General features: G+C 39.6%; 1 protein-coding gene across 1 annotated transcript in view; it reads left to right on the plus strand.

Annotated features, from left to right (window-relative positions):
* Window positions 1–3,333: 3,333 nt before the first annotated feature.
* Window positions 3,334–16,375, plus strand: part of OTOG (otogelin) — a 108,870-nt gene continuing 95,828 nt past the window's right edge. Inside the window, exons 1-5 of the mRNA XM_062576447.1 lie at window positions 3,334–3,385; window positions 3,460–3,587; window positions 6,919–7,009; window positions 15,710–15,802; window positions 16,004–16,158. Of these exons, the coding sequence (XP_062432431.1) occupies window positions 3,334–3,385; window positions 3,460–3,587; window positions 6,919–7,009; window positions 15,710–15,802; window positions 16,004–16,158 (519 nt within the window). The remainder of the gene's footprint in view (window positions 3,386–3,459; window positions 3,588–6,918; window positions 7,010–15,709; window positions 15,803–16,003; window positions 16,159–16,375) is intronic.

Consider the following 16,375-nt stretch of genomic DNA (forward strand, 5'->3'; position numbering starts at 1 on the left):
GGGGCACGCGCGGGGCCCGGGGGCGCGCGCGGGGCCCGGGACGCCGAGCGGCTGCGCCCGCAGACACCGCGCCGCGGCCCGCGCGAGGGAGGCGCGCCGCAGCGCCTTCCTCCTCCTCCTCCTGCTGCTCCTCCTCGGCGGCTGCTCGAGGCTCAGCCCCCGGCCCCGCCGCAGCAGCCGCCTGCCAGCCAGGAGCGGGAGGCTTTTGCTCATTCGAGCCCCGAAACAGCGCTCCCCCCTCCCCACATCACTTGCGCTTTGAGCTTTGGAGGTGCTCACAACACGCTGGTTTTGCCTGCGTTACAGTTGGTGCTTCCCCGCGGATACAGACAAACATCTTTCGCTGCTTCTTTTAAGTACACATGTCTCTAGCCTTGCTATTTAAGAAAAGCTCGAAGATGTGAGACTTAAAGCATACCAACACGCGGGGGGGGGGGGGGAGGAGGAATTGCTTCAGTGAATTGCTATATTGTAAATAATCTCAACGCTTTTATTTTTATGTAAGCAGGAAGAGTTTGGTTTACGACTGTTGGGTTTCCAAGCCTAATCTCACTTCCACCAGCCTTTCCCACTAAAGGAATATTGGGAATATTGTTACTTATGTATGTAGCTCCTGATTTGCCAACTGCCGCTCCGTACCTGTATCAGAATCAAGCTCAGAGTGCCCGGAAAGAAGCCTATTTCTGACTAATCTTATTCAGATAATTTTGTCTTGGGCTGGTTCTTCTCCCACTTTCCTTAATCTAGTACAGGATAACACAGACTTCTACAATTAAGGTTGGAAGCAAGTGTACAGCCTGGCTAGCCTATGTCCCCAGTCCCATGGCAGAATCAGCCTTGCCTGCCTAACACTGGAAAGAACTAATGCAACCGGTTTACGTAAACACACGTACATAATTTACATATTTACATAATATCCTCCTTCTGAAGGGATGGAAATGTATATGAAGGCACAGAAGATTGTTAAAAAAATCCATACTGCCATTATATTATTTCTGTGTGTAAACCAACTTAAGCGAAACTGTCTCCTTTAGAAATTGCTCTTACCCTTTCAGAAGATGGCCTTGCTGTATAGGAACGTTTCAATGCTAAAAGTGCTGCTGTTTTCTCCTATCAGCTGTCAAGAATGAAAAATAGAGAAATGTATTTTAAACATATATACAAAGACAACAACTGTTTTCAGAAATCAAAATATTCTCTTAGCAGAAGTGCAGCTCAAATGTTTTGTCTTCTACCTAAGGTAATTGTAGTAGCACATAGTATTCAAAAGCTGTTCTATCCAAACATCAGATACACAGCCATATAATGTCTTCCCTGCATATGCAATTATATCTGATAGCAGAAGAAAGGAGATACACGAAATACAAAGGACACAGATGAAATACCATATATATTTCCTTTAAATTTACACATAGACTATAACATTAATTTATATATATTAATCCCTTCTGGAAGTGCTGACATACGTAAACCTTTTATCAGCCAAAAGAGATATTATATACATCTGAAAGAAAGTGAGCTTTTTGTCATACAGATGATAAATGTTCCTGGAATCAGAAACTCCTCTTTCTGTAGTAAAATACTGTGAAATTAATGTAGTAATTTCTGTAGTAAAATATTGTGAAAAATTGGTGACTTGAAAACTGCTCTGCATCACCAGGCAAAGGGTATACCAGGGAAAAAATAAAAAACTTGAAGGGCTATTAGTCTGCTCTGTTACAAGAAATCCTGTGCTCCTCTATGCATAAGTACAAAACACACAAACTTACTTTGGAGTTATCTCATGCTCCAGAACAGCAAGCTTAATAACCAGCAAATCTGCAAGATGCACTTGAAGTAATGTAAACTTCAGAACTACCATATTAAAAGATGGTACAATTATGACTGCTTATTAGTTTTGGGCATTAATATAATTCTTAATGAAAAATCATAGCGCATCTAAATGAGCTGTAAACAGGCGCCAGATATTGTTTGCTACTTGTGGCTTTAAGGGAAAATTGATAAAGTAGGCAGCTCATTTACTAGGCAAATAAATACATTCAAATGTGTGTTGTGTAAACTGATACCTGTTGCTTTTGATCTACTTTCTTTACTTTCATTGATGCAACTGAATCAGAGAAAATGTACCAAAGCCAAGTGCATGGTGCATTCAGGGGAGATAGGCTCCGCTGTGGGCTGAGGATTGCACACATTTCTAAGAAATTGTTTATGATTATTTGGAAAGAGCTGTGCTGAAGTTAAAGAATCTCTTTTCTGTCTCCCCTTCCTTTCTTTAATCCACAAACTCTCCCAGCATTTACAGGAGGGAACAAAATTGTCAGTGAAAACATCACTAGTTATCCATCCTTCCCTTAGAAATGAAACACTCGTTGCAGCAAGAAACACAATCCACAGGGACAAATTACAAAGGCAGAAAGAGATCTTTTAAATGACTTTCTGTTAACAGACTTCCCAAAGCAGTCAAAAGGGCCCCTTTTCATCTGAGACAGTTTCTCACCTGGTACGGGCAGCTTCTAAAGCTTCTGTTACAAGATATGCAAACCTGAGGAATGAGGGAAGAGAGGCAGCAGCAGATGGGAGAGGGAAAAGGACTGAGAAAAAAAAGAAGATAATAAGAGAGCACATAAAAGGGGAAGGGAAAAAAATAATGTGAAAGTAGCAAGGACAGCAAACTAAATCCTAAGGAAAAAGGAAGAGTAAACATGTAAGAGGGTCCTCAGAGAGTTTCCAATTCAAGAGTGTAAATTTGTAGAAACGAACAGGGTTGTCAGAAGCTGTGAAAACCCGGTGACACATTTCAGCCCCATCCTCCATTCTGTTCATCTCTAATTCATTTTTCACGTTTTGATACTCGTTTCAGGGCTTTCGGTCCAAAGCTCCGTACTAAACCTTGTCAAGGTGCGCGGGCGTCTCAGCAGGCGCAGGCAGTTTTCGGGAAGCTCGGTAACACCAAGCGATCTGAAATTCCCGCACGTCTGGGCCCCAAGCGCGTTTCGTCGCACGCCTCTTGCGGCCGCGCCTCGCCGCCCGCACCGCGACTGCAACCCCTGCCGCGAAGCCATGATAACCACCCGTTTCCTAAACCTCAGAATCGCGAGAAACTGCAGGGAGGGGGGAGAAAAGGCCCCAAACAAACCCAAACACACAAACAAAATCCCCAAGGAGGTCGCGGGATGGGCTCGGGCCGGGCCGCGCCGCGGGGCCAAGATGGCGGGCGGGAGCCAGCAGGGCCGGGCAGGGCCGCGCCGGCCCCGCCCGCGGGGCGGGCAGGAGCTCGAGGCGCAGGTAGCGGCCGGCGCCGCCGCCGCCCCGCGGGAAGCCGCTGCCGCCCGCATGGAGGCCCGGCTGCTCCTCGGGGCGCTGCTGTGCGCCTGCCTGCGGCCGGGTGAGCCCCGCGGGGCTGCGGGGCGGGCGGCGCGGGGCGCCCCGGTGCGCTAACGTGTCGCCTTTGCCTTTCAGCGCCGGGCCCGTGGGGCGCCAGGGCGCAGCTCCCCGCCGACGGCGACCGCCCGCCGCCCGGACCGCGGAGAGGGGCGACGCAGGTAGGCGGCGCGGGAGGGAAGGGCCTGCGGTCGGGAGGTGTCCCCGTCCTCATCCCCCAGAGCCGCCTCCGCGGTGCCCTGCTGCAGCCCGCTGTGGCTCGCTGCGGGCTGTCGGTGTTCCCGATGGCCGCTTGTCCCGGCTGCCGGGAAGGCCGTGAGCAGGTGGCAAAAGCGCCTGGGGAGCGAAGGGGGGACAGCTAGAGCTTCGTCCCGCTTAGGGGCGGCGACGTGAAACGCCCTTGCTTCAGGGGAAATGGAGATCCGTGCCCCCTGCGTGGTGGTAACTGCTGGGCTTCCCCGCCGGAGTCAGCGAGGCGGCGGTGTCGGCTTGGTGCCGCCCGGTGCTGGGCCCCGGGCCCCGTCCGTCTCGGCGGCCCGGCCGCGGCAGGCCCGCGGGCCGCTGGTGCGCGGCTCCCGCCGCCGCGCCGGGGGCGAGAAAGCGAAGCTGCCTCCGCGGGCGCCGTCCGCGCCTCCGCGGAGGAGCCGCCCTCTCCCTCGGCCTCCGCGGGCGCCGTCCGCGCCTCCGCGGAGGAGCCGCCCTCTCCCTCGGCCTCCGCGGGCGCCGTCCGCGCCTCCGCGGAGGAGCCGCCCTCTCCCTCGGCCTTCTCTCCGTCGCCTCTTGGAGAGAGAGACCGGTCACGAAGTCAACCACTGATAAGCCGATGTGCTTGTCGATTGGATTTTTTTATTTTAAAAAATTCAGGATACCATAATAAGTTATTTTGTTACCTTCTGTGCTAGGTTACTGAGGGTAAGTCTTTCAACACAGCCTATTTAAAGAAAAGTTTGCAAGAGAGGACAAAAAAAAAAATCACTGTTAGAAGTGAGAAGTATGGTGACAGTATTAGTTCTAGCTATTTGAACTCTTTAAAACTAAGTGGAAGGTATTTTTAAACATTCCTACTTTTAGTAGGCTTTCTCAAGAGTAAGAGGTAATTTGTAAAGTAACGCTTAGAGGCAGCAGGTAGACTCTGTAGAGTGTTAAATCCATACGGACTTCGTTAATGAAGTAGCTTCTAAAAATTGGTTCCTGGTCAAGCACCTAGATGAATGTTTAAAACACTGGAAACACCTGCTAGTTTATGAGTCCTTTGCAGAATCATACACAGGGCTGGGGGATTTGAATGACAAAACTCTAGGGCACGAGAATTAAATGCAATAAATTTAACCAGGTACTTGGACAAAACTATGCAGATGTATTTGATATTGTTAATAATGCTATTTAACAAAAATGTTGCTTAGGTATTTGTGTCAGTCTGCATACAAAATGTACCTAACACTGTATGTTATCAAATAACATTTGTCACTGAATTTTTCATAACTACTTTACAAACTAATTTGCCACTGACTGATATGTCTGTTACAAAGATATGCTTGCTCTTTAGAATTCTTTTTCTGAGGTGAAATAGATGGAGGAATCAAATATTCAACATGTGTTACTCTACCAAATAAAATATGATCATGTCAAAATTATTCAGGTAAATATAATTAGATCCTTCTCTCATAAGGGAAGACTTTTTATCATAAGTCTTTGGTTTTGGGGGAATGAAGTTCTCAAGCTACTCTGAGGAAAAATATTACTTAGCCTGGATGTATCTAATTCTGGGACAAAGAGAAAGACTTACAGACTTGATAAATAACACCTTTTTATTAAAGGCATAATAATTAATAGATATGCTTATACCTATCATGAGCATAGCAGTTTTATTGCATCACAAGACGATTTCAAAGGATTATTTTTACCTGCACAGCAGATATCTACTCTTCTGTTTTCTCAGGCAGATGTACAGCCTAAATTGGCTTTTGCAGTTAGTTTGGTTTTTAAGGAAAAGTAAGTATTTAAGTTCTAGAGAATTCTTTAAAGCACTTCTGTGTATCTATGCCGATTCTGCTCTCCATTCTGCCTAGTATTTTCTACAGGACTGGTTGCTTGGTGCACCTAAAACCACAAAATTGGTATTATTTTCTTAAAGCACACTTTCTACAAGACCTGGCTTGGAAGTACTTTCTGTACTAGAATAACGACAAAAATGTAATTGGTCATCTTTGATACTGTTTTCTTTTAAAGAAATGCTATGGAAAATTAATATTAAACAAGTTTGAATGGTCAAGTCTTGTCTATTTCTTTCCCTTATTAAAATGTTCCTTTGGAGATGGGCTTATTTTGTTCACAAGTTTCCTTGAAGCTGCATCTATTGGAGCAGTTTCTAAAAACATTTCTGCAGTAGCTGTATGTATAAATAACTGGGTTTGTACATTACCCCATTTATAGAGAAACGGATCTACCAATGTAGTAAAGTACTGTGCTAAGTGAATGTATTGTGCTAAAACTTTGCACTTGCAAGAAGACAGAAGGAAACTCCTACACTGATGAATCGTACCTTTAACTGTAGGCCATCCTGGCACCACTGATAGGTGGAATATCAAAGAGTGGAATAGAAGTTGGATAAAAAGCGGAATATGGCAAGAACGGAAGATATGAATGAAGCGCTTGGAGGAGGCCAGGGGAGTCCAAGTATCATGACTTAGTGGAATTTATAGAAGGAGTTACAAGGTGAAATGGATTAGAAGCATTGGGCTCCCAAAGGGCTATTTATTAAAGAAAGTTTAATTCACTGCAATGTTGAGAACTAATATGAGAAAACTCAAGATGCCTTCCTGCCTAGGGATGAAGGCAGAAGCCTTTGTGAAAAAAGAGCATAAGGGGATTCAAGTTGTAAATTTTCATTGTACGCTTTTTTCAAAGTTAGAGCAGCTGAAAAAGATCAAGGGGAAGATGGTAGGAAATGTTTTGGTAACTAATATGGGCTTTATTGAATTTGGTGGAAAGACCCTGCCTGTTGATTTCATTATGTTTTAGATTGGATCCTTGAAAACAAGGCATGAATTTATAGTCTTATAGAACATCCTGTTAATAATTATGGCGGTGTTTAGTGATTTCTCCATGCATATACTGTAAAAGCATCTAAGATAATGGTAACCTAATGGTAAGGATTTCTTACGCAGAAGAATGTTTATATTGAGAATTATGTTATATTTGTACCAGGCTATAGAGGTGAAAAGAATATGGTGAAGAGCACAGAGAGGGATGTTTGTATATGTGTTTTTTGTAATTTTCATGAGCATTAGGCTTAACTGGCTTAAAATCTACCTGCTGTCTCAGACATGATGTGTGTTGATGCTCTTTTACAGGAGTCTTTAATATAGAATGACTATGTAAGTTTTACTTCACATTGTTGCTTATTGACAGCTCGTTAATAAGTCTGTAAGGAGCACTGAGCTTACTAAAAATGGTAAATCTACAAATCTATTCTTAGTCTGTGAGTGAAGTTTCTTGGTTATAGCCACTTAAATGGATTGTTGTTGTTTTTGAAAGGAGTTCAGAATGGCAGTTTATAATGCTTCATCTGCTACAATATCTTCATCTCAGAACAGAAGACTTCACAGTATGAAATGTGGACCATCCAGTAAGTTATTTATTGATTTTTTTTTAATCTGAAACAACTTTTTTTTTCTGTGTATTTTGCATCGTTTAGTCCTATAACAACAACAACAATAAAAAAAAAAAAAAAAGCTATTGTAGACTTTCAACTAAGGGGGCCTAACTTGATTGGTCTTGAAAGGCTATGGGTATATGGCAATTAATCATAGATCTGAACAAGCTTTACATTTAAACCTGGTTCTGGTGAGATCATTTCAAAAAGCGTTTTAATTGTAGTTTTTTCTGACAAAGGACCTTCAGCAGGCCAGTCTGCTCTTTTATTGAGATATTTAAGGATGTGGTTAGGTGCCTAGAAGCAATTAAATTACCTGTATCTGCTGTGTGTTGGGAAGTTTTATTTATTTATTTATTTATTAATTACTCTTTTTTTTTTTCCTGAGGAAAGATACGGGTACATTTTGTGTGTGTGTAATCTATGGGTTAGCACGATGGGGTACTCTTAGCCACGAACTTGCAGTGCTAGGCAGGTAGTTTGAAGAGTTTGTATCTTGATGTTTTGGTCAAATCGTACCTTCAGTAATGAAGTGAACAGGCTTAAATTTCTTTACTGAAGGTTAAAAGTCATCTACATTACTTCTTCTGTAGAACCTATTTCATACTTGTTTCATATAAAGGAGATAAAGTAATTCAAAATAATTTTAGTTAGAAGTGTTGTAAAACATTGAGTTTCTCTTCAGTAAGTTTGATTGGTTGAGCTGGATATTTGTCTTGCCTAATGGTGAATACTCTGGATTTTCACTCCCTCCTGTCCTGGCTTTATAGAGCAAAATGCAGGGCTGGTGGATGGACAGAACTCCTGTCAATTGTGATTAGATATGTGACATCTCCAAAAGCTTTTGATTTCTGTGCTAACAAACACTCTGGAACACTGTTTTCAGAAGCTTTTGAGAAATGTGTCTCTGAAAGTGGAGGCAGAAGGGTTTGAAGAAGGATAATCTTATTCAAATAAAAACTTACTATTATGTATGAACCTCTCCACTATATGGGATCGACTGCTGTATTTGTAGAGTAGGTCTATACCAGTACAACTCCCTCTGTTCTTGAAGGTTGCACTAGCTTATTGACGAAGAAGTAGTTTTTTTCTTAGATCTGTTTATCTTCTTTACCAAATAAAGCAGCTTTCAAACATGTACAAATCACAGTAAGAAATTTGTTACTGTAATTGTTGTTCATTTTCTGTGCAGAATTGTTCAGTTCTCTGTATTTGGTTTTGCCAAGTGAGTACTACTGTAATGGGCCTAGTGGATTTCATGTCCTTTTTCAGGACCACCAGTTGGCAAAAAGACCTTTTAGATACCTTATGTTACTTTATGAAAACTCTTGCAAAAGGTTTATGTGCAAGTCTATTACTTCTTAAGAAAGCCTAATTCCTAAGAAAGGGAAGCACAAATCTAAAAAGAGGGAGAATGGATTGGGTATCAAGTATTTCATGCTATCTTCTCACATGTGTAAGTTTTTAAAGGAGTATGTGGGTTATGATAGCAAGAATTGGGTTTTATTGCCATGCTTAGATGCAATGGGATAAACTTACTGTTTTCTTTCTCATAATCCCATATTTCTATAGGCCAAAATATTACATAAGGTTTTTCCATTTCTGATGTGCTTACTTTGGCAATATAATGTTGTTAGAGACATGGTTTAAAAATTACTGATCATTGTCCATGCTTAAGTAAAATCATGACTATTACATCCTTTAAACAGTGGAATATCTAGACTCTTAAGTTCCCTCTGTAAATCCTTATAAACTCTGGGAAATTGAGCTTCTTGTTGTCTGTGTGTGAAAGACATCTTTTAAAAAGAAAATGGAAAACCCAACCTGTTCTGCTCTGTTTAGGAGTTTCTACTACCTTCTTTTCATGGTGTTGAGTGGGACTGAAGCTACTGTTCTTTCCCACGTTTCATAAGAAACCTGTGCTATGGCAACACATATTCTGAACACTTAGAACAATAGTGTCATTTTTACCTATTGTAAAGGTGATGCAAACTCCTTTACTTCTGTCCTTACACAGGGATTTGCCCTAATGTGGGGATATATAAAATACTAGGTGGTCGATTTTTAGTTTATTTTTTAAATCAACCAATAAAGTAAGTTATCAGCTTTTTTATCAAGTCTAGTGACAAGATGTCTTTATGAAAATTTTTCTTCAGCGTATTGACAAAAACTGATTACCACAGATTTTTACTTCATCCTCTTGCAGGCCCTGTTTGTTGCAATAACTTTTTCTTTTTTTTTTTCTTTCCTTTTCTTTCCTTTCCTCACTTCCTATAACTCTGCCTATGTAAGTATGACTGAATATGTTTTATGTGGGCTTTTCGTATGAGTGATCATATGCATGATTTATTACCCAGTAGATCTATTCACCTTTGCATTGTAGTATTCAAATATAAGTAGTTTAGGAACAATCTAATGTCTGGTATATTTCAAACAAAAAAAGCTTGGTGTAGTGTAGGAGTAAATGCAAAATTAAAATTGAGAGAAATTCTTGTGTTAGTTTCTTGTATCCAATGAAGATAATGTGTGTGTTTTTTTCCCCACCCAAATGTTCATCACAGCAATTGACAACATGTAACATTTTATTTATATAACTGTTAAAGTTTCAAACTTCCCTCTACACGAATCTGTTTTTCATGTTAAGTTTAAAACAAACAAACAAAACCCCAAAGCATATTAAGAATTTGGTACCAACAAAACAAACCATTAATGAAAGTAAGTTTTACACTAGTATTGAAATCTCCTAAGAGGTTAAATATTTTAAACTTTCTTGTGTTCAAGTGCTGTAGCAGGCATAAATCTTTAATGTTGTAGGCCACCGTTATTATAGAAAGAAGCTAGCCTTTTGCAACGTGAGTACTTCAAGATTGATTTCAAGAGATGCATTAGAGCAGAAAATCTGCAGCTAACTGGAAGTATCTGAGTAGTGAGGGATTAAAATTACATCCTACTCATTCACCTAAGAATCTCAGAAAGAAAAAATTTACATCTTATTGTAACGAGATCTTTGTCCTTGTTTAAAGGCTGTATTGCATCCTGCTGAAACTGGTATGTCACAAAAAACTTGTCATTATGGGCATTTCAAAGACTTAGCTGAAGGACAAAAGACAATGCAAGAAAATGTACACAGGGACCTCAGATTTGTATTAATTCTCCTGTAGTCAAAGGGACACCTGGAAGCATTCTAAATAATGTGCACAGTGGAAATTATGCATTTACAAAATATAAAAATTCAAGAATGCTCACAGCAAAAGTTAAAATACTTGTTTTTAAATTTGTAAGTATAACTTCCACTCTTTAAGAAATGGGAACAGATATAGTTAATGCATCTTGCAAATTATTATCTTAAACTGCTGATTTTGCTTTGTTTCCAGTTTCTCAGTCAAGAATAAAACTTGCAGCATTTACAGTAATTTATCTTTGATAATTCAGTAACTTCCAGGCAGAAATGTTTTCTACAATTACATAAAACTTTTAAAATACGTCATTATTAAAAGATCGTGAAAACTCTTGTCTGTTTCTACAAATGACTGTCAAGATTTCTGAAACTGTCTTTTGACCCAAGTTGTTGCTAGGTAGAATCACAAGAACTGAGGAAAAAAGCTGGACCCTATACCTGCATAGCTTGAGTAAAACTTAATCACTTTTGGATAACTCCTCTAATTTAATTTTCATACCTCATTTTTTGTGTCTGATTGAACCTGGTAATGAGTATGCTGAGAAGAAACCTGTCTTTAGTGATTTACGTTCAATAAATACGTCTTTCGTGTCGTATCATATCTTTAAAAGTAGCAGTAGCAAAATACTGTATTCCAACACCAGGAAATACTTAATGCTTTACAGAAAACTACCCCCATGAAGATCCACATTAATCAAAAAACTTCAATAATTAATATATTATTAATGGTAATGGTTTATTACCATGAGGTCAAAATTCAGTTGGTAGAGCAACTTAATTGATGTGATGCGCATTAAAAAGTCAAAGTGCATAGTAATTTTAGTAGTCAGACATGCTCTTAAATTTATTGGCTTGCTTATACTTCTGTGCAAAGAAACTTTGTTAGATGTCTCCCTGACTTAGTATTGTAAGCTTTGCATAGGATACATATGTATGCTTTCTTTGCAGTTACCTCTTTGTGCTCCAAGAGTAGACTCTATCTCATTTCATGCAGAAGGGCTTTGCGTTATATAAATTACCCTTTTCGTTATTCCTTTGGTTTTTCCTAAGAAATAAGTTACTGTGTCAGAAGTGCAAGTCATAAGTGAGGAAATCAAGGTGAGTAATTGATTGGCGATTGAAAAATGTTTGAGATTGTAAATCTTTGTTAGAAAAGCGATTATGTGAGAGCATAACAAACAAAGTAGGCACAATATCATAGATATGAAATCACAAAAAATATTAAACTAAGTATTTCAAAATATATGTTTATTTTGACAAGGATGTATGATGCCTTTGAATAGTTGTCATATGGAATCAGCAGAACCTGCGCTCAGAGCTAGACTGAGGTATACTTGAAAAGACAACCAGATTTGAAGGGACTGCCCTGTGTTTTAAAATAGTTTGGAACTTCCTATTGTCAAGTTTATGTGATGCTGTTTAAGCATCTCTTCTCACCAAGCCACAAGAGCCACCTCTGTGAAGCTTGGGCAGAGATCTCCAGGAATGCTTGTAATAAAGTGCAGGCAGGCTGAATTACAGCCCCGCTTTTACGGAACAAGGTCTTATGTTCACTATTCACCATGGTCCTTGTAAAAGAACTCAAAACAAGTTGCTTCTTGACATGATGATCGTGCTGTTGGGATGACCTGCAGGTTGTAATGATACCACTGATGAAAATTTACATTACACAAGCAGAATCATGTTAGTTAGGCCTACCACTTCTTGCTGGAAAAGTCTTGCTAATTTTCAATTTCGGATTTCAACCCAATGAGCTCAGCTGGCATAATGTCCTAAGAAAAATAGGAGTTAAGAACTTTTTGATAGAGGTCATTTTCAGGTGAACCAGAGATGCAATATTCTTAAATAGTGTTTCTTAATTTCAACCTTTGTTTTAGTCTTCGTGCGTCTTCCCCTCTGTCAGGTGATACAGTGCCTCTCAGGCCTTGGGAAGAGACCTAAATAGAGAGATCACATAGGACAGTTTGTTTAGGGAATTTTTATTCCTTTAATGACAAAGATCTGAATGAACTCTTTGTTACGGGTTTCTGATAGCTGAGGAAGTATTTCACATTAATTGACTAGAAATAGATTGACCAATCCCTGATTAAAGAAAGCCACACTTTTCCCAGTAGTAAGATCATTGAGTGTGATCTGGATTAACACCATATCCCTCTCGTCAGCTGGTTAAGGATAACTACACTCTTCTATGAAGTGTAAGGAAAGATGCTCTACAATGATGTAAAAAGGGGCAAAAGCAGATATATTGGCTAAGTTTATAGTATTTTCTTGGCATCATACATTACAAGAGAAGAGGATAAAAAAAAAAAGCTTATCATATGAGATCATTTGATTTCTAATTCTGATGCAACTAACTCCCTTTCTCTCTGAAAGGGAGCGAGCGAGATCCTTCCCACTTAAGGCAAGTGTTCCCCAGATCAGTTGAAACTGCATCAGAAGAAATGTGGCTTGGAGCAGGATACCTTGGCCACGCTTAAAGTAGGATCTTTCAACCTGCAACACTAAAAGGCAACTAACTTCCTCTGCAGTGAAAAGGAACATGACTTGCAGTCTAATTGCAAATTCTTGTAACTGGACAGGCAATAAGGCATAATCTTAGAGAAGCAAAGAACAGACTCGATCTCGGGTTACGCAGGTCTCACAGCACTCGCGATGAAAGCGATCGATGTCAGCCTCTCTTGATGAGAAGAACATGACTCTTGCCTTAGTGACAAGATTGCTTGCTGTATGTAAATTATACAGCTCAATAAAACTAGGGGCCTTTTTGTGTAGTGTTTGCCGTTAGTTGTTGAAGGAACTCGCCCAAGCCAGGCAGAACTCCTCCGACTGGATGGTCGGATTAGCTAGGCAAAGGATCGTTCTCTTTTATTGTCTCTACCTACTTTGTTCTTTTCAGCATGGCCTTATATTTTATTTTTTGGGAGGAGTTGGAAAGAAGATAAAAATTATCAAAATATGCTGTAAGTTTTCATACAAAAATGAGTAGCATTTCTAATGTTTTTGCAAGTAAAAACGTCTATAGAAATATCAAGAAAATACAAATTGTGTGGGAACTTAATTATTCTCAAAGTTTGTAATTGAAGACAATATATAATATCATGTGGTCTAATTTGGATGACTGCATTTTTTTAATAATGGTAGTCCATAAGTTTTTTGAGAAATCTTCCTCATTCTAGCATTTTACTAGCACATGAGTGAGCATAGAATCTTTTAAGTTGCTAAGATCTCACAAAGCATAAAAAACTTACATGTAACCTTTTTCCTCGTGAAACTTCTACATTGATCACACATTGGAAAGAGTTAACAATGAGATTTGAACTATTTTTGAAGTAGCCTAATTAAAAATAATATATTAACATTTAGTCTGTAAATTCAGACACATTAAAAGCTTGCATGTGAATTAGTGTCAGGAGCACAATTAACCTGGTGGTTGAATCTAAAGGCAATTTGTGTGTGGTAGGTGCACATGCAGACTGTGAATGTGAAATTTTTTTCAGAGGCATTTGAAAATGTTGCCCAAACTGAAGTAGGGGCTTAAAGTGAAGCTGCTAGTTGTGTATAGCAGTTTGTTAAAAATACTGTCTAATTGTTATCAGAACTTCTGTTGCTTTTGGCTGGGACATGCTCACAGGATACACTCATTGTACTGCCTACTTTCTGATTATTTTTGTGGATTTAAAGCTCCTTATAAGAGTGCATGACTCGCTGTCTCCTATAATGGTGTTTCTGTTGAATTTCTTTGATGCTGGCAAAACAAACTCATTACTTGCTATAAAAGATGTTAGTAGTAATTGGTATTGAAAAACACCAGTAAAATGAGTTCCTAGAATAGGAGAGAGAAGATAGGTAAGAAAAAGAAATCCCTTTGAATTCAAGTTTATATTGCTGTTGCTGTTGTTGGTATCAAGGATTCAACATTTTTAATGGCAATAGGGATGTCAATGTTCATCTCTTGTTAGAAAGTATTTATTATCTTATAATCAGATTATAGGGGAAAAGATTCAACCATTCTTTAAAGTGGTTCAGAATCTACTTGTGATATTTGTGCCTTTTTATGTATTTTTAGTGCATGCCAATATTTAGAACAGAGCCTAAAGATAAAATGTGAGCTAGGAAAGTATAAAACATTGGTTCATATCCTAGAAAGGCTTCTCTTCAGTTCTGTTTAAATCAACTGCAGAATTTGTGTGGACTGTCAAAAGTGGAGCTTACATTAGTTTGCCAGGATCAGCAAAGTTATAAATGCTACTGGTGAAGCTTTCTCAAAAGCCTAAACATACTCTACATCATGACTTCAGTGTACACCACTGACTGAGACATTTTGTAAGGATTCTACTGAGATAGAAAAAGAAGGTCTTTTTCTGTGAAGTCTGACTTTTTCAGGATCGTACTTAGGTAATGCATCTGTAAAGACTATTTTTTCAAGAATGGTGAATTTCTAAAGATAAGGAAGATGAAAAGTTTCAGTTTCTCTCTTCCCCTGAGCAGTTTCTTCAAAACAATTTTTACACTTAGCTTTAGTCTTTAAATAGCAGTAGTTTGTTTATTTTCACACAGCAAATACAATCTCAGTTTCTTTTCTTCAAGCACTACAACTACTATGGCTTTTTTGCATAATGTGCAATTACTAAAATGCAAATTCTTTTCTAAGGAGATTCAGTTTTTAAAGGGACAAATGTTAGCAAAATAAGTGAACATATTGCAATGATCAGAAAAGCATTTTAGTACAAGCGTAAATCTGATAGCAAGAAGCCTATTTCAGCATGTGCGCATCTTTCCTCATACTGCAAAAACTTGCGCTGTCAGATTTTGATGGAAATGTACTTGGCAGGGGGAGGAGCGGGGTGAGAGGAAATCTGTCATTGCAAGTCAAAGACCTTGTTTTACATACAGTAGGTTTACTGTACTTGAGTATCAATTTTTTCCTCTGTTAAATGTTTGTTTCTTACAAAACAAGAAATCAGAATACTTCTGTGTCCATTTATGGAAAGTACTTGTTGTCAATATGCTTAAAATTTGCAAGATGGAGGGAAGGCCCCTGAAAGATCTACACCTGGTATCTGAAAGTCTCTGTTTCCTGGACAGTATGCCCTCATCCTGGCAGAGCATGACCCAGCCAGTGTTACGTGTAGCAGTCTTTTATGTAAACGATGTTTGTACCATGCTGTTTTGCTTTGTAATAGTAGTTCACATCCTTTATTCATTCCTTAGGGAGGCTAAAAGGGACATTTTGATTTGGCATTCTTTGAACGTGCAGTAGATTTTGCTGCCTCTTTTTTTTTTTTTTTTTTTTTTTTTTTCTCTCCCTGAAGGGAAGCTTTTCCAGTATGTTTGCTATTTGTGGAGGCATACAGGGATCTTTTGGGCTTGCACAGTGTTTAGATGCTCAGCCAACACCTCTTGTCATTCTTGGAGATGCATTCAATGGTAAAATTGGGTCTTAAGAGTGGAAATTACCATCATTTATTTTTAAAATGCCTTGTTTTTCCACTCAGATTCATTTACATGTTTTAATGGAGGTGAATGTGTCCACAGAGAGCTCTGCAACTGCAGTCGATTTAATGCAACTGGACCAAGATGCCAGACAGGTGTGTAGAGAGAAAAAACACGCTCAGGTTCCCTCAGCTACAAGAACAACTTCCCTTTGTCTGCATCCCCCAGTATCTTCCTCCACACCTTCCCCCCCCCCCCCGTGGTGCTGTATCACGATTAACTACCTATGCTACTATGTCTCAACTGTATCGAATCCAAAAAAAATAGTACTTCTTAAGTGACTGTCCTTTTGTTAGTGTATAATACAGGTGCTGAAAGGGATCATATATGCAGAACATGGGGCCAATACCACTTTGAAACTTTTGATGGACTTTATTATTATTTTCCTGGGAAATCCACATATACCCTTGTGAGACATACTGAATTAGATGAGCAGAGTTTTTCCATACAGGTAGGGGAATGCACTTTTACGTTCACTTTTACTGCTGGTGGACATATGTTAATTTTAAGATATTAAAAATAATTTGAGATTCTAGTACAAGGTTCTACAAGGTAATCTAGCAGTAGCGTATGCTACCAGTTACTCTAGCCCTCTACCCCGTGTAAATGTCTGGGAGTAAACAGAGATGTATGCTTTCAAATCCTACTGCTGCTGTGAAAAGACTGTT

The sequence above is a fragment of the Rhea pennata genome, chromosome 5, assembly GCF_028389875.1.
Source record: "Rhea pennata isolate bPtePen1 chromosome 5, bPtePen1.pri, whole genome shotgun sequence".
NCBI classification, from domain to species: Eukaryota; Metazoa; Chordata; class Aves; order Rheiformes; family Rheidae; genus Rhea; species Rhea pennata.